This window comes from Acipenser ruthenus, chromosome 1, assembly GCF_902713425.1.
Source record: "Acipenser ruthenus chromosome 1, fAciRut3.2 maternal haplotype, whole genome shotgun sequence".
Lineage (NCBI taxonomy): Eukaryota > Metazoa > Chordata > Actinopteri > Acipenseriformes > Acipenseridae > Acipenser > Acipenser ruthenus.
The window spans coordinates 28491957-28511432 of record NC_081189.1 but is presented as its reverse complement, the minus strand read 5'-3'; the positions used below and the strand labels follow the sequence as shown (position 1 = coordinate 28511432).

General features: G+C 35.5%; 1 protein-coding gene across 3 annotated transcripts in view; it reads left to right on the top strand.

The window, feature by feature from the left end:
* Positions 1–19476, top strand: part of LOC117973033 (aminopeptidase O-like) — a 73906-nt gene that overhangs the window by 3883 nt on the left and 50547 nt on the right. For all 3 annotated transcript variants that reach the window (XM_059035078.1, XM_034923962.2, XM_059035087.1), the window contains exons 4-5: positions 1323–1473; positions 2246–2494. In XM_059035078.1, coding sequence (XP_058891061.1) covers positions 1323–1473; positions 2246–2494 — 400 coding nt within the window. The remainder of the gene's footprint in view (positions 1–1322; positions 1474–2245; positions 2495–19476) is intronic.

The following is a 19476-nucleotide window of genomic DNA, read 5'->3' as shown; positions in this document are numbered from 1 at the left end:
ATATTGTGATTTGGTTGCGAGTATCTAAAGAGAGAGGCTTTTACTGCATGCCATTAAGAGCAATCTATAAGAGTCACTGTAGTAACTGAAATACCGTAAGTGCCAGTTTGTTCTGTGTAAACACATGTTACTGGATTTTTAGACGTCTAGCTGCTAGAATGGTATGTACTGTAAGCTGAGGTTTGCACGGGTCAGTTTGTAATTATTATGCTGAAGTCAAAGCAATTGGAACAGACCTTAGTGCCATACTACCAACTCTGTCAAGCTGATTTTGTCTAACTGTTAAGAATTCTCAGCCAGTGATTTAAATGTGTACTGGCTATTGTCCTTAATCTGTGTATGTGGTAAATAAAACCCATATTAAAGATGTCTTTGTACAAAGAAAGAAAGTGAATACAAGTAATTTAATTTAGTTGCTTCCCACTCCAAACAATGCAAATATGTTATATTTAATTCACTATAATGAGGCACTTTTGTTATGCTAATACAAATTCTTTGTAGGTCATACATTGAAAGATATTCTTCATTAAAAACAAGTAATGCTATTTCATTTCTACATGTCTTGCTAAATACTGACATTTTGGATATTCAATGGATATTTTATTGAGATTGTGTTAGTTAGACTGTGCCAGACTGTTAATATTACTGAATTTTACAAATTTTTCCGGTATCGTGGGATCGTAATTGTACACTATTTGTGCTGAATACAAGCAATTGTTGAATCTGATACTGTGTTTCAAACCGTGAGTTGTATGTATTTTCTGCAACTGAATTAATAACAGTACTGTATCATATTGTGAGTCATTGATGGAACATTCCTAATGATGAATACAGCATAACACCCTTTTTTACTGCCGTATACATTTCTTTTTTTTAAAAAAAGTGGAAGTTTTAAAGCTTAAGTAATGCAGATTTACCCATTTTTGACTTGCCCTTCTCAATTTATGTACTGTCAGTAATTTTTTTTTTTTTTTTTGTGGAGGAAACAAATATATTTCCTTCAGGGCCCTGCATTGCACTTAGATTCCCTCCAAGACCATTGACAGAGATCAGGGATCAACCTCTTTTTTGTGTATTACTTCCAATCTTTGGAAACTATGAAGTTTCAACAGGAATAAAAGCTATGTGTTTTAATTTGAAAGCAAGTAATTTATAAGGGAGGGCATTCTTAAGCACTGTCTGATTCAGTGATAGGGCCCACTTGGTCTTATTGCCTAAATAAGAAACATTTTAATAGAAAGGCACTTTTTATCTTTATTTGGCATTTAAGATTTTCTGTTGCTTTGTTAAAGTGTGCTGTTTTATTTTTATTTTTTTTGCAGGTGTTTCAAGCTGGTTCTATTATGTCACTATGCCAATGCCTGCATCCACTTTCACCATTGCGGTGGGGCATTGGATAGAAGCTAAATTGGAAGACAGTTTTACATCTCAGGAGGACAGCTTGCTAACATCTTCAGCAGAAGAGACATGCAGGTTTTATGAGGAAAAAAACAAAAAAAAAACATTTTGGGCCTAAAATATTTTATTGTTTTTCCTCTAACATAAAGTAAAATAGGTGGTTGAACATTTACCTTTGGTAAACTGTTTGCATTCAAATTGTGCTTGTAATTACTCATTATAGTACAGTAGTATACTGCACTGCATATACAGTAAAATAGCTGATACAGTAACACTGCTAATAGGCACTGATTCGATGTGATGAGCCTGCAAGTTGTTTAAATTGTTCTAGAGGAATCTGTGACCATGTGTCAATGATTAAAGCTTGTTACCCTGCAGTGAAGTCTGTTTTCTAGAATGTAATCATTTTTAAGATGGCTTCTTGCGAAACATCAATTATTTGGGCAGTCTTAGACACAGAAACACCAGTTATGGTCACTGATACTGACTTGCAACAGGAAAATGCAACTTTATATATTACAGAAAACATGCCATGGATCCCATTTGCTTAAATGTCATTTAAGGGACAGCTCATTTACCCAAAAGGGTGTGCTGCAGATTGCATAGGCAGGTATTGCATATTTGTTGTCTAATGCACAACGTATATGAAACTATATCCAGTAGTTGTGTGGCTATAGTCCTTTTACTTACTCTTTTCTGTTCAGGCTGGTATCAGTGGGATGATAACCTCATGCCTTTTAAGGTTGGCATTCTGTGGAAGCTAGTCATAGTCAGATAGTTTTTTGTTGCCTCTGTTTAGGTATCCTACTGTGTGTGCACTGAATATTCCTTTTTGTTTGTGTTGTAGCTCCTCACAGCTGCCCTGCAGTCACATGGATTACCCGTGTCGTTTCCAGAAGCCAGCTGCCCAGGTGCAGGCTGTGATTCCTCACCGAGTCTTCGCTCCGCACTGTCTCAAGGAGAAGTCTCAGGAGATCCTGCTCCCACTGCTCCCTCACTGCCTCACAGCAGCACACTCTGTGCTGGGCACTCATCCTTTCCCCAGACTCGATGTACTGCTTGTCCCAGCTGGATTTTCTAGTCTTGGAATGGCAAGGTATGAGGACTGTTTAAAGTTTTTTTTTTGTCACATTTCATCAGCAAACTGATAGGAGCTACAATTTATTAATTATGAGGGAGATTGGCCAGCGATTGATCCTTCAAAAAAATGGTTACTGGCAAAAATTCCATTCAAAGAGACTTGAGAAGAACATTTGGGAGTTTAGATATATATTTTTTCATTCTAAGTACCGCTATATTAAACATTTCGGTCACTGTAAGCTCTTTTTAAGCAAAGGATGTTTCTGTCGTTCATGATACATCTGGATGAGTTTTTTAAATTTTGTGTCTGTGTAAATCCTATATTGGCCACAGTGTGGGGCAAACTGCGTACCGTGAAATAATTCCGCTACAAATAAGATTATTATGATCTAACACAAGGCTGTAGTAACATGTTACATTGCATGGATTCAACACTGTCTGTAGACAGCTAGTTGTCCTCATTGTTTTTTTATTTCCAAAGTAGGGAAAAATTCTTTGTGTATAGTTATGTTGCCTTGCTGGTAATAAGTAAGAATGTTTTAAAGAAACTTGTTTTCATTAAACAGCGTATCTGCTCCAGCTGATGTGCTGGGTTTTTGGTTTCGGTCAAGAATCCTGTGAGGTTATGGACTGAGGCACACCTCTCTTCTGAAAGGGGCCCTCCAAGCTGTTTCAGTGGCAAATTCATTTCTCTTGCGCATACTTTTTCTTTTTTAATGTAATGGCGAGAGATTCAAACAAAGTGAAAATATGAAAATTGACATTTCCTTCTCTCATATGACTAAAGCCATTACTAACCTTAATATCTAATGCCACATTTCCATCTCCATCATGAATCTGGTCTGTAAAAAAAGTCTCGTTCCAATATCAGACTGAGGCTGCCTCCAGTTCCATCTCCAGCACAATCCACTCTGTAACCAGAGGTTATCCAATAGTGAAGTTCCCTGCTAGATACATATTAACCATCGCAACGCAGTGTAGCATTCTGCATTTTATATTCCGCTAACTTGCCAATGTATAAAACTTCTATACCGTGAAATATGTTTTAGTTGATAGTTACATATTATTTTAGCATATCTTGTTTTATATCAAATACCCCTATACTCTAAACCAGCGTTTCTCAAATGTGGCCACCAGCTGGATTTGGTGCAGCCACAGCAGCCCCCCAGTAACTCCTCTCTTAATCAAGCTTTATCTTAATTGACTGCGCTATGCAGCTTTCATTCAGCGCAGTTCATGCTGCTTGCATTCCGATTCCTCATACTGCTTCTGTTTCGTTAGCGGCTATTGATCAGCACTTAAGTGAAATCACTGCATGTTGATTAGCCAAGCTTTCATTCTGATCAGATTTTATTTTGTCACAAATCTCTGCCCATTTCGCTTTATGTCAGTAGCCATTGGTTGATCAATGAGAGAAGACATTAGTAGTGCAACAGTGGTAGGAAGTAATATTATTTTCTGTATTGCGTTGAAACTATCTGAATATTCAGACGAACATTGCTGAACATGAATTTGAAAGCAAAAATTCACATCTGTTTCTTCCAGACCTGGGGTCATTTTTAATTAATTGCAATTACCGTGTCATTTCTAATTGTAGTTGAAACTTGGCACACCTGCATAATTGTATTTGTAATTGTAATTACCATATAATTGTCAATTACAGTTCAATTCCAAGATTAATCATTCACAGTGTTGTGTTTTACATTAGACAAACATTCTTCTTGTATTTTTCAACTGCCTTAAGTGACCTCATTTGTTTGAAAAAACGTTATATAGTATGTTTCTGGATTTGTACCTGTGATTACTGATTGGTAGAATAAACACAGTGAAAATGTTAATGTGTGTAGCTATTTATGTTACTTAGTGTAATTGTAATTATTATTGTACTTACTGCAGCGTAATTATAATTGAACAAAACAGCATTGTAATTGTAATTGCAATTTCAGCAAACAATTCTGCTGTAATTGTAATTACAAATAAAATTGACCCCAGGTCTGGTGTCAGCCATAGATTACATACAGCTGTGTCCAACACTTTGCATCACCTACAATCTTAGTATTGAGAAAAACTATATATATATATATATATATATATATATATATATATATATATATATATATAATGAACATAATTTATATATATATATTTTTTTTACCCCAGTTTTCTCCCCAGTTTGGAATGCCCAATTATTATTTTTATCCCGGCTCCCCGCTGCAACTCCTGCACCGACTCGGGAAATGGGGCAGAAAGCACAACCTGCTCAGCTCAGCTCTTCTCAGCTCAGCTCAGCTCAGCTCAGCTCTTCTCTTCTCTTCTCTTTGCTTTTCTTCTCTTCTGCCCAACAAAGACTTATTTTTTCTCTTGTTAAATGGTGTGGTGTTTTCTCCAGGTGGTCAATTGACTGATTGATCAACCAACCAGGAACTACATGCTGAGCATTCTCTGGATGATCAATCAGACAATCAACCTCCCTAGACACCACACCAAATTATCTTGATTATAATGTGGCTGTGCAATCAGTGACCATCTTGGCTCCAGGCTCTTCCTCCATTTCTGAGCCAAGATGGCTGCCAGCCACAACAACACATATTCTAATGTCCAGGGCTGAAGTCCTGCCACAGGCTGCTGTATTTTTATTTTTTTTTTTAAATTAGAAACACTTTGATTTTATTATGGAAATAAAAAATAAGGGCATATGTCTATTTTCTTTTTCTTTTTTTTAATATAATATAATTAGTATGGAAAACCACTGCTCTATCCCACTAATTCATTGATTAATTATTGCGTTTCACTACCAGCAGGTCGCTCATGCTGTTCTGTAAGACAGTATATTTCAACTTTTACAAAGTTTTAATAGTCTCAGCTGTCCTCTGACAAAATATGCAGACACGCTAGAACTATGCATCTGACCTCATGTTTGCTGAGCATTCAAGGGAAGCCAAATCATAGATAACATGCTTCGATGCATTCCGCACATTCCTCTTCATCGTCCTCAATAACATGTAGGTGGGTGTACGTAATACTCAGAAAACTACGGCTTCAGTGCTAGTATATTTCATTGACACTGTAGCTCACAATCCACCCTGTAGTCCCAGTTCAGAACAGTTTGATCTCGGTCTGCTGCAGCCTGAAAAATACAGGACTGATTTCAAGTAATTTTCAAGTCGGTCCAACGAGGTGTACATGTCATGTGGAGATAGATCGTCCTTTAAATCTCCTTTTCCCTTCAAAACTGTGTTTGTAGATGTATATATAAACTGATTTTAATTACAAAATCACAAATCTATGAAACAAATGCACAAAAAAATATATATATTACGCAAATAGCACTGACTTATGACACCAGCCATTTTAGTATTGAACAGATGTTATGTAAAACAAATACTATTAACAGTTAGTCTGCAATCCATGAGTTAAACAGCGGAAGTATTGCCTTGTATTCTACTCTGTGTTCTAGAGTTCTAAATGAGTTTATTCCTGTGATTTTTACAGCAGTGAGGTGAAAAAGAAGATTGCATATCACTGTTGGTCTTTCCAGCTAGCCCAGCACTTCATGCACTTCAATGTCATAACAAAATATGTAAAAGTCAAAGGCTTTCTTATCATCATTTTCAGTGCTATTTGCGTGCTATATTGAAGGCTGTTGATAGCTAATTCAACTGTATCCCTTGTTTGAGAAATGTCATCTGATATGTTTTGAAAAAAATCAAAATTAAATTTGTAGTGAATATACAAAGAGATGTTCAAATGCCAAATAACTATTCATTTAAAGTTTTTATAATATTAAATATGAATATTAAATATGAACAGTAAGTGCATCGGTGGAATCTTACTTTCACCAGATGAGGTTCCCCAGATGTTTTTGTCATACCTTTTGCTAAAACGAGCAAACAAATAAAAGAAGGGTAGAACCACGCGTTTCAACACAACAGGTCTTCGTCAGAAACACATAGTTCTACCATTCGTTTGTTTGTTTGCTCATTTTAGTAAAAACATTTTTTAACTAATAAAATGAAGAAAATCTCATGGTTTAAAGTATAAGTATAAAGTATAAAGGGCTTCATTATGAGAAAATTCACGAAGGGGCTGATCAGGTCTCCTAGAATTCACATGCAACTCTTCTAAAGGCTGTATTCTATAAAGTTGCATTATTGATCATGCAGAATTTCTTTGAAACATTGAATCTATTATCTAGAATAGATTTCCAGTGTTAATTAAGCAACATCTATATCACCTGGCTTCACTTCAATGTGGGAATAGTCAATCTTCTTTTCAATCAGAACTTAGACTTTGCTGAAAATATAAAATTCCTGCCATGTACAGTATTTTGCTTCTTCAAACTACCTTTTTCAGATAGTTGTTACCTGTTGTCTTAAAGGGGAGCAGAGTAGTGAAGTTACAATGTATGACTTAATTGTAGCTGCAATATGTTCTGTGATCCATATTTCTTGATGATTGAAAATAGTTTCAGCTGATGGTCTGGCATAACGTTTTAGGTCAGATGATGAATCAAGTTTGCATGTGTTCTGGAATAAACACACATTGTTTAGATAGCTGCAGGAAATAACAAGACTTCAAAGGAGAAATGGTGAACCCTCATTTGAATACTTCAGTTGAGCAATAGTGAATGTTTTCAGAAACACCAACATGCCCTTATTCAAGTCAGTCCATGCTTGTGAAATGTATTTATGTATCCTTCTTTACCTCTCTTGCCATCCTCACTTATATAACTTAACAGGCATTCAGAAATGTGTGCTCACTGTTCTGTGCAACATTTCAATTCCCATACTTCATGACACTTAAGCAGTTGGAACCTGTCTTGAATATTACATCCCTCTGTGAGCCACTGCTCCAGTTTCCTTTGTTTTTTATTTGGGTCCATTCTAGACCTGATATGTGTGGAATCTGTCTTTTAAAGTGTTGTTGGCTTTGTTGTTTAATAAGCTGGTACCAGACCCATTCCACAAATTGCAACCAGGACCAGGTGGAAATGTGTTATTGGTTCAGAACAATTTGCTCCAAATGAAAACAAGGTGCACATTCTTGACAAAAACCAGCTGAAGGCACACGTGGCTCTCCAGTGTAACTCGTGTAGATGTTGCTTTTACCCTGTCTAGAAGTGCTGCAGTGAACTTGCATCAATCAGCTTTTCTGTCCACCTTGTTCCACCAGATACCCCGCCTTGACCCCATATTTGGGGTTAAATGTGACACCCTCTGAACTAAACGCCTTGCTAGTTTTCACAAGCTTGCAATAAGTCCTTTTAAGGTCATCACCCTTACACCCCTCTATCTAATCAGAACACTGAATCTTTATATCTCCACACTGGTAATGCATCAGGATCAACATCTTATCTGAGATGTTGTAAAAAAAGAAAAAGGTTTCAGGCAATACGTCTCTGGCTATTTCATTGAACTTGGCCAATGTTAAGAAAAAAGGACAATTAATTATGCTAACTTCAAAACCAAGAGATGGCAAACAGTAACAAAGCTCTGTTTTGACAAATCTTGCTTTGGAAACATTTTCACAATTATGACATACATCTTCATCAGAAATGCGTTTGTTTTCCTTTTTTGTTCTGCCGAAGCTATGGTCAGTATCTTAGTCAAAGATATGTTATTTGAGCTTTGGCATGCTTAGTTTGTGCTTGTGGATTTGCATATTCAGATAGTATGTGTAATATTTATCTTGTTTATATCAACAAAGTGACAATGAATTTACAGTATATCATGCACAAGTTTGTTGTTCCACAGCACATGCCAGTGTTGTAATGTTCATTGCTTATCTGGAAAATGCATGTTTTTATTTGTACAGTACTTGAGATATCGTTCATTATTAATTACCTGTCAAGCAAAATAGTTTGGTATACAATGTTTGTGCTTGCTTGTACTGGGGTTCTTGTTGGCTGATTCCGAGGCATGCATTGTTACAGGTATAGTGTTTTCTGCACTTTCTGAAGTCAGTAATTTCATGTTTTGCACTAGGGGTTTTAATGGCTGATTAAGAGGAATGTATGCTAGCCATGTATAGTATTGCATTATATGTTATATATTATAGGAGGCTGTGTGGTCCGGTGGTTTAAGAAAAGGGCTTGTAACCAGGAGGTCCGTTCACAGGTTTCTTTACTGACTAATTACGAGGCATGCATTATTAACCTGTATAGTAATATGTATATTACTGTGTGCCAATATGTAGTCAGTGTAACACTATGGGTTTTAAAGGATGAGTTACGATGAGGCATATATTGGTAGTTGTGAATGGTTAATATGTATTGGGCATTACATTAATGGACTTGTTTGTTTTGTTTTGTAAATAATGGAAGCACTTAAGAATCTTAAAGTAAATCTATTTTTTTTAATGAATTGGTCTGTTCTTCATTCTGAAAATAAATAAATAATAATAATTGAATGGAACCTGCAATGACCCGGTTTGTACTGTAGAATTACTTTTGGCATGAGGGGGTCATCCAAGTTCGTAGTTGTGTTTCACATTGAGTGATCATTATTCTTGTATTTTCAACCACTTGTAGTGACCCCATTTGTTTGAAATACAAGTATAATTGTAATTTCTGCAGCATAATCGTAAGTGTAATTGCAATTGAACAAAATATCATTGGAATTGGATTTTCAGCACACACTGCTATTGTAATTGGAATTATAATCACAATTGACCCCAGGTCTGGTTGCCACAGGCAATTCTGTTTAATACAATGATGTATAACATAATTTATTACCGTAATAAATACGTGAAACGATTTATTAGGGTGTTGGAACGTCATCTGTAAGAAAGCCCGAATGAGCAAGAGGATTCTGGAATTACCTAAATAGGGCCAACTCAACTAATTCTGAATATCCTTCCCTCTCGAGCGTTTAAGCAGCTAAAGCAGATACGTTTTAGGTACTTAGACTGAGGAGCCCCTGAATATTTGGGCATTTCCCAAATGGGTGTAATTGAATTCCCATAACTCAAAAACTATGAAAACTTTTCACTCATGTTTTCATACATGACAGAAAGATGGAACACACAAAAGTAATACATGAAAAGAAGATATCTGAACAGCATACCTACTGTACATACAGTACCTACATGTCAAATGTTGCAACCACTTTAATAGGGACACATTGTTCTGATCACAACAATAAAGGTCCTAAAAAGACAAACACCCACATTTTTTTCTCTGGTAATAATTTATCCTGCTTCACGTCTTTGCATCAAGATTGATGTGCATTTATGCATTTCCGTACAAAATAATTTGAATGTTCAGTATTTGACTAAAACACATCTGGATTTATGGATAAATATTTATAGAATTGCAGCTGTGTTTATTTGAATAGAGATTGATTTGTTTGTACATACATTTTTTTTTCTTATTCAGTGTTTTTCGCCTTATTTATGCTTGAGAAAAATATGACTAAACTCATTTATAGTTGCAGACAAAAGTATTTGTGCAGTTAAAAAAATGAGAAAAACCACAAAGAAAGTGATTTCTATAATTTGTAATTGTTCTATTGAAAGATGTAGAACCTTGGTGTATTTCGGGGGGCTGGAGCTGAAACTCCTCCCTTTGTGTCATCCCGCTAAAATGACCTGTCAGTCACCCTATTTAAACTCTAGCCAACTCCCAAATTCTTGTCTTGCTTTTCAGTTTGTGTCTACCATGCAGATTTGCACTCAAACTTACAACTAAAAGTTTGTTTCTGTTTAAAATGACTACTCACCCGAGGTATTTTTAGTTTTCATTTGACTCCGATGAAGATTGTTTCTCTTCTTCTGGCTGTCTTACTTCAACAAATAATCCACCAAAAAAATTCTCAAAGAAATCTGCCTGTCCTGCTTCTCCTTGATCTGACAATACTGCCGAAGATATCCATCAAGCCTCCGCCAATCCTGCTGCTTCAACCTTCGCTTATCCAGCTGTGCCTGGTCCTGCTGTCTCATCTCCCCAATCTCAAGAAGCTCCCATTCCTCCTCACTGCTCTAAACGCATTAAAACTCAGCATGATTCTCCAGTGCACCTTTTTTACAAGGATTGGTCCAACGACAAACTCCTGAAAGCTCTTTTCAAAAAAGGATTGCCCCTGCCAGCAGGGAGTGATCCATGCAAAGCTCTCCATGAGTAGAAAAGAGTTTATTGTTTGTATGTATTAAAGAAATAATACGTATTGCTTTATTAAACATTTAACTCGAACTGTGGGAAAAAAAAAAAAAGTAGTAGGCTAAAGAAGAAAACGGTCTTGTGCGTGTTTCATTTAAGGGTGCAACAAACACAACATGTATTATGATAATAATAGGAATAATATATATATATATACTATTTGAAATAATACATTTAATAAAATTAATAATATTTGAAATAATACATTTATTAAAATTATTCATTTTAAATTATTCAGTGTTGTGTGCAAGTGTTCGATATATGAGGTCAGTGGAGCGTCTTGATTTTTTGTTTTGATTTTTTGACTGTTTTTTTTTTTTTTTTGCAAATATCAGGATGTTTAGTGTTATTTTTTTTACTATTTGCTTAATACGTGATAGCTTTCGACAACTTTGAAGTTGACTATAAAATCCGGTCCTGCGAAAGTCTTACAATGTGATTTATAGCTGGAATTGAGTAGATTTGGTCGGGCGATAGCAAACCACTCGCCCTTCTCAACCCACTTGTAGTCAACAAGCGATAGCTGCTTTTTGAAGGGCGAAAAAGGCTTGCTTTGGTTCTGCTAGATTTTGTTTGGAATTTTTCTTGTGTTTTATTACCGCGAATGCTTTCGCGTCCTCGTTCGCTAAGTGCTAACTTTGATTTAGTCCGGCCCTTAGTCTCTTTATTCTAGTAGTCCCTTTACGCAGACCTGGCTCATGCCTCATGAAATAAATTAAAACAGAGATTCAGCTTTATAATAAAACAACAAATTATTACATAACATGTATAAAATGAAAAATAACATGCAAAAACTAATTTCATACTTTGTTTTATATGAAACCCATTCGTTGCTAATTATTGAAAATTATAATTGAAAACCAACACCTGATTATAATTATAGAATAAATAAATACATAATCATCAAGTGCTGAAAAATACATTGGAAATTTGTGATTAAAAAAAAGTAACAAAAATGGTTAAAATAAAGAGCACAGCAACAATCTCAAAATGGTAGTGATACAACTAAAAGAAAAAGGAGAAACCTTGGATTACTGCAAAAGATTTGACACAAGAATTGAAAGAAGATGGTCAAGAAATTCATGAGCAAACAATTCAACGATACCTTAACAAGATGAATGTCCATGGGTGAAAACCAAGATGCAAACCTTTGTTAAAAACAATACAGGAAAGATAAGCGATTGGAGTTTTCCATTGAATACTTGAAGAAACCTGATGATTTCGTCAACCAGATTTTATGGTCAGACAAATCCAACTTTTTTCACCAAGAAAGCAACAATATATTTGGAGGAAGAGAGGAGAAGAATTTAAAGAAAAGTTAATCATGTCCAGTGTTAAACATGGTGGAGGTTGCCTGATGGTATGGGCTTGTTTTTCTTTCTCAGGCACTGGCAACCTTTGTATAGTTGATCAATGAATGCTACAAAATATCAAGAAATGTTGCACTCATTTGTTACCCAGTGCTGAAGGCTTATTGGACAGAAGTTTGTATTCTAGCAGGATAATTACCCTAACCATTCTGCAAAGACGACAAAGGAATTTCTAAAAAAAAAAAAAAAAAAAAAAAAAAGAAGATTACAGTTATGGATTGGCCAACTCAGTCCCCAGACTTGAATCCCATCGAGATGTTGTGGATTGACTTGAAGGCTGCTGTTGCAAAAAGGAAACCAAAGTCGATTGCAGAACTCAAAAGCTGTATCTGTTGAAGAATGGGCAAAAAATATCTCTGGAAAGATGCCAGGAACTGGTTTCAATAAACAAAAAAGACTGCAAGCTGTAAAGGAAGCAAAGGGTGGGCACAGAAAATACTAAGTAAGGGTGCCCAAATACTTTTGTCAAAGTATCAAATTCATTTTTATTATAAAGCTGAATCTCTACTTTAATTTATATCTTTCAATAGAACAATTAGAAATGATAGAAATCACTTTCTTATTGGTGTTTCTATTTTTTTAACAGCCCAAATATTGGTATTGCTTAATACATGCATTGATAATGTAGTATATGTAAAGAAAGTTTAAAGTATTATTGATCCTAATCAGAATTATTCTTTGCTATACCCCTCTGCTTTAATCAGAGCAGCATGTTTTACATGAGGAGTGCATTATACAAGAGTTGGTAAATTAAACTGCTTAGTCATGTGCACAATGCATGGGATGTGCGTTACATTTTGAAAATTACAGAACACGCTGAGAAGCCAAGTACTGTTACTAATAATGACAGACTATTATTTTCTGTTGGTGTGGTTCTATACTTGGTCAAGATGACAATAAGCTGTCCTTCACTAAATGCATTCTAAACTATTTTTTAAAAGTACGTATGCAGTGACTTAAAAACATTAATGTAGCCTTGAATACTAAGAATGGCTTCCAAAAATGTAGTTGTTGTTTTGTCATCAAACATTATAATACTAAACAAATTTTTAATTGAAAGAATCTTGACAACATTAAATACATCTTGACAGATTCTAATGAGACTAAACCACAAATACAGATACAGCTAAATCCATCTGAACCAGTTTTGGTCAATGTTGAAAACATTTTGTAAATGTGAACTAATTTAGCCCTAAAGATCCACTTTTTTTATGGAGCTGAAAGACAATTTGAATGTTTATGATAATTTAAATTCCATGTTAAATGAATTTTCATGCACTGATTTTTGTTTCCTTTTCCTTGAAATGTGCAGGCTCATGATTTTTCACGAGGCAGATGGTAACAATGTATAGGTTGCATTGCTATTTGTCTGGTTTTGTAAACCTTTAAAATGAAGTTGACATGCGTTTTCCATACTCCAAAAACTACTGGGACATCGTGGGTCAATTGCAGCGTACCATATTTAATCCACATGTTTCTAACTAGTGGATTAAGCAGTTTTAGTCCCCTTGGACTAAAGTTAGTACACCTTCTAATCCCAATTGCAGCGTACCAGAAGTTAATCATCACAGGTAGATCATCTGCTAAATCAGACTAAACAAGATCCCGATTGCAGCATCGTACCATATCGGATTTGTGATGATCCTGTTCAAGAGGATTAATTTAAGCCCTTTAAACACTGGCATGATCTACCTGCGTCAAAACCTACCCGGGGTTGGGTACGCGATTTCACACTGCTTTTGATAAAGCAGGGTTTACCTGGGTGACAGATGCAAATAAACAACACGCGTATCAATGCCCTGGAAGCAGCTTGTTACTGATGCTGCCATCCAAGCTGCTCTGGATTGAACTGTTGGCCCAAATGTTTCTTCATCCCTGCTGTAATCTGTCTCATGGTGTGTCTCAACAAAAATATGGCTAAACAGAAATAACAGAAACGTTTTTTGCGGAAGTGAAACTTGCCGTCAAGCATTTTGTCTCTCTCAACACGGGTCAAAGTGTGTCAGCCCACATCCTGAGGTGGGTCACTGGGACCTGGGTTGACCCAGTTAGCCAGGAACCGGGTCCGCACCCGGGTAGGAGTGCCAGTGTGAAAGGAGCTTTAGTAATGTGAAGGATAAGACTTCCTTAGTACACTTGCTTGTCCTAAGCATTTACTGTTTAATTTTTTTTTGCAGAGACAACTGCATTTTTCCTCTTAAACGACAAGTAACATCTGAAAACTTTATTCTGTACGTTTCTTATGTCCGTCACATTCGGGTAGTCAGATCCATGAGAATAAGTCTTGCGCATTATTTATATAGGCCCTACATTTTAAATAAACGTTTTAATTATGTGCCTTTGATACAATTTTTAGTTTAACGCAATACAATTTCAGTTAACTATAAACAACTAATGGTCCATTATCAAGCAATTAAACTTTTCTGTGCTTATGCAGCAGGGTCAGCAGCTTCAATGCCAGTACAGTATGATCCGCCAGTTTGAAATGTGCACAGAAAAGACATGACATTTATTTTTACTTAGATACAGCTATCATTTTAGGATTGATAAAAGAAAAAAAAAACTATATGAACATAATTTTGATATTTTATTCAACATCATGTAGGCAAAGAAACTACAAAATGATATCACAGAACCTTTAGAAAAATGTGAAGTGATCTAAACATTTTAAACAACATTAAAAGACAAGGTTATTTTTTGACGTGGGAGGAGTGCCCTGTCTGTGTTGCTTAAAAGAGACCTATCAAAAGTGTCTTTCACGTATAATGATGATCTTCATGTCCAATTTAGAAGCAGTGTTGTTATTTCAAAGTCCATTCCTCCCTCATTATCTGGCTCTGATTAATAACATTATTTGTCATATAGGTTACTATTCATTCAAGCTTCCAAGCTACATAACAGCCTGTTTCACCCTTTAGTCTCAGTAATCTGCATTTCAATTAAAATGTCTGGTTTCAGCATGCTTCTTTGTGTAAAGGTATGTTAAGTAACAACATATTTTTGTTTAAGCTCAGTGGTTTTATAATTAAAACATTCAGCAATGGAGTAACTGAAGATGAAGAAATCACAAATAAAAACATTTTTTATATAAAAATATTGTGAAAGTTGGCACTTAGAATTAGAAATGTGTATGTGCAGTCTAATATTATGATATAATATAAAAAAACTACCAAACTGCCAGCTAATATATTAAAACTGGGGGAGTTCATGTAATCCAGTATCAACTGCACAAAACCTGGACAGGTGGCAGCCCTGGCAGCAACCAATTATAATAGAATGCACTGCACATAAATCAGCCGTGACCTAGTCCCATCTTCTACAGAGAATGGCTGTCTAGGGATGAGCAAAAATATCTGTAAAAAGATAATATGTGATCAATATCTCACAGGAAATATCTAACTGTAACTCATGACTCACAGTCCCTGTTAATCAACAACTCTAAATGTATCAAACCTGGTAAAAAGCTGACCTATTAATGCAAGATGCTTCTTTTCACATTTCTTTTACCCTGGAGGTGAAATGCAGTTATTTATTTTATTGGAAGGAAAAGTTACTATAGCGTACATTCTGAATAGAGTGGAATGAATACATGTCGTAGATGGTTTGGAGGAACAGAAAAAATAAGGGAAATAATGGATATGTACTAATACACACTGCTAATGTATGCAGTTAGAGGGTTTACCTGCTTTGTACATAAAGTTGCAAAGAAATCAAAAAGAGAAGTAGTTTTACAATGTACTGGACTACCCATTACAAGAGTGTAAGTAAAGCCTTTATTTCTGCATTTAGAATCTTTAGCATAGTTGTACACTGTTTTATGTGGGATAGATGAGGATTTATTACCCTATAGCAGGTTTGTTTTTTATTCTCCGTAGTCTGTGCTTGGTGCATGTGAGCTGCCCTGAAGTAGACAGACATTTGAACCTTTTTGTGAATTTCATTCCTGGAGTCTGAGCCGCAGAGGGAGACTGGAATGCCAGACATTTGAAGTCATACATTTTGCTGGAGTAGGAGTTACTTCAAATAAAGACTTATCTGAATTCCAACTTTTATGCAGATTTAAACGAAAAACAAAAACAAAAAACAAAAAAAAATCTTTAAAGCAAACTTGAAGATTGCACTTTTTCTTCACACACATTTTCTTAAACATCTTTGATTCAGAATGGCTTGTGTATACACGCAGTGTTTGATATTTCTCATCAAAAGGAAGTTGGAAATTGTTTTATGATGTCTATTTAATTTGCATATAACGTACTAAATCAAGAAACTAATAAAAGTGCATTGCATGATGTTCAATACTCAAACCTGTACATCTAACCTGCAGACAAGTTAAACACAATTTAAACTTCACAGTACAATACCTACACATCATTTGTGCTTCCCAAAGCAGTGTAGGTACAGCAGTAATAATTTCACAGAGATATCATCTTCTTTTGCTTTTCCAGTTTAAAAATGTTTAAATAGCTTCTTTCAACACAAAGACTTATTGTTGGGAAAATAAGCCCTGTTTTGTACTGCCTAATATAAGTTGACAAAGTTATTACAAATTGGAGGGTCAATATGACATGCGATGAAATGTCTTGTCTGAATACCACTCTTGTTTAATGTTTACCAGACCAGTCCGCTGACATTTGTCACTGATGGAATCCATTATTGCCGAAGAGCATGGACAGGCCTTCCTACAGATCATAGAAACTGCTGAAAGGAATCTTTGTTTTGTGTAGGAGAGAACAACAAACCGCTTATTGACTTATTATAGAATAAGATTAATGGCAGAATGGCACAAAATAAACTTATAAAACTAATTTTAGAAAGAGAAATAAAGGGCCTTAGACAAGCCATTGTTCATGCTGCATTTACTTATGCCAACAGTTGATTGTTTCATCTGACATTCCATTAAAAAAAACGATGAAGTTGAAAAATAGGAAATTACCACCAACAGGCGAGTACATACATTTCAAATAAAACATTAGAGAAAAACTGTTAGGACTTGAAATATTTTGTTTTGCTTAAAGAAAAGCTGCTGAAAATAGAGTAAAAATGAATTGGTGACAACTATGTCACAAAATACCATGAACAATTTTCAAATGATTTTCAAAAGGCAGAGAAAGCCACATATATCTTATTAGTCACTAAATGTTAAATAACACTGTTATTATTTTCTTTGGCTTTAATGATTGTTAATTCCAAGTTGAGTATAACAGTGAAAAAAAAAAATCTTGTTTTAATAGTAAATAAGCTGGGATATATGGCCTAATTAATTTGCTGGTTTAGCCAGGATGTCTAACCATTTGGTCATTGATATTTGTTCTGTTAAAATAAGATTTATTTTTTTGTTATACCATAAATATGCTTGCAAATGTGCCCCATTTGTTATAAAGGAAAATATTTGTTGTTCCTTACTTGTCTTACAAAATGGCAGTATCTGTTCTTTTTTATAAATCATGTTACTACCACTTGCCAGTCAGATCCATATCTCAAACCAGAGAGTGTAGTTGTTGTCCAGTTAGCAACAGCTTACTTTTCAGTTTAGGTGTGTGTGTGTGTGTGTGTGTGTGTGTGTGTGTGTGTGTGTGTGTGTGTGTGTGTGTGTGTGTGTGTTTGAACAGTGGCTGCCCAGTCTTCTTTTGTTAGTGCGTATTGCCTTGGTTTGGCTTTGTGTTTCCCTTTTCACCCACACATTCTGTCAGTGAATGATTCTTTGTCTGTGACAACATGTGATCCTGGCTTTCTGTCCTTTCCGTGTGGCCTCTGCACGTTTTGAATGTATGTGTCGCATCATTAACCTTCTGGAAGACAAAAGCATGACCTCTCATTTACCATATCTGAAGGTACAACCTGTTTCAGTAGAATACACCAGGCCCGAGTAGAATACAGCATGCTGCAGTAGAATACTGTGATTGTTTTCGTTGACCATAAAGCAGCATACCTCACAATGTAGCGAAAAAGACTTCTCTGCCGTACGTGTTGAACCCATCAACAAAGAGGTGAAATGGATTAAACAAGACTCAACAGGTTTTGTAGATACCTTGTCAGGATTTTGATGGTAATACCTAGGAATTAATGGCAATAGTGAATACAGAATAGCAACACTGGCCATTACATTATAGGGAGAGGGCCATCATAGGCAGCCGGGATGGCATTTCTTTGAAATGAATGCATTCTTTATACAAACCAAGTGTGCAACAATTGCAGGTGTTTACACCTTTTTGTCCAACTGTTGTGCAACTGGTATTTATCAGATTCTGTAAGCAGCCATAAGCAGTAAAGTCACAAAAGATGCACCACATAAAACTGTGCAAATAAAACAAGACACTTACCTTAATTTAAATGGATAAGGCTCTTAAGAACATCAAAGGATCAAAACAATCTTTGAAACTGGATTTTCAGTGCTTTTAGGACTTATGGACCAAAATGAATTGTGTTCTTTGATAGACCATGCTATTTAGTAGATGAATGAATGCTGTAAAAAGGGTACTTTCCTTTTGCTGGTTTTATAATCCTGCAGAGCCTGATTAAGTTAAGAGTTTCATAAAATTTCCCAATTCACAAAACAAAAAATAAATCTGGTTAATGCTGGACTGCAGTGGATTTATTTTTTGTGAAAAGACTAAGACAAAAAAAATAAAGATACAAAATACTGTGCCATCAGATAAAATGTCGTTACAACCCATATCCGTTTCCTGCTCGTAGAATAAAAAAAAAAGAAAAAAAAACATTCTAAAAGAATTAAGCTCCATTAGAAGTAATAAGCACTATCTAATTTCAAAGAATGTCCGGGTGTACTCCATTGGCAGTCTGGCAGCAATGCACATTATCAGTACATATACATTTTCCAGTTACTGATGCAAGAATCCCTCTGACAATACGAGACCATTAGTGTGAAAGCAAGTACAAATTGGGGTCAGATGTAACCCATGTACAAAAACATTTCACATGTACAAGAGCAAAGTCTGAGTAAAGGGATTAGTCAGATACTGTATGGATGTTATATCAACAAAAGGGGCACGTTATAAAAATCAAGGTCAGCACACTAAAGATGTCAGTTGGTCCTCTGTGTATTCTGAGGTGCATTCAGCTTAGCGATCACAAACACTTAACTTTGCAGATCTTCTGCAACAGTGTTGTTATAGAACATCTGTGCATGTGTTTGTCTCATTAATCATGTGGCTATTGGTTTTGCTTTACATTGACTTACAATGTGTGTGTGTGTGTGCTGTGGAGCATCATATAGATATGTTTTAGGAAACAAAAATGCTATTAAAGCTGAATACTTTTTATATCCTTACATATCCATACATAATAATCAATTCCTTTAACCCAAGAAGACTGCTGACCCAGTCTCACATTTGTTAACTATTAGACATTAATTTAGATGCTTAAGGACACAAAGGCAATATGTTTATTTCCTTCCTGTGTCTATACTGGAATTTTGCAGTAGTTTGTATTCATTCACATTTTGCACACAGTGAA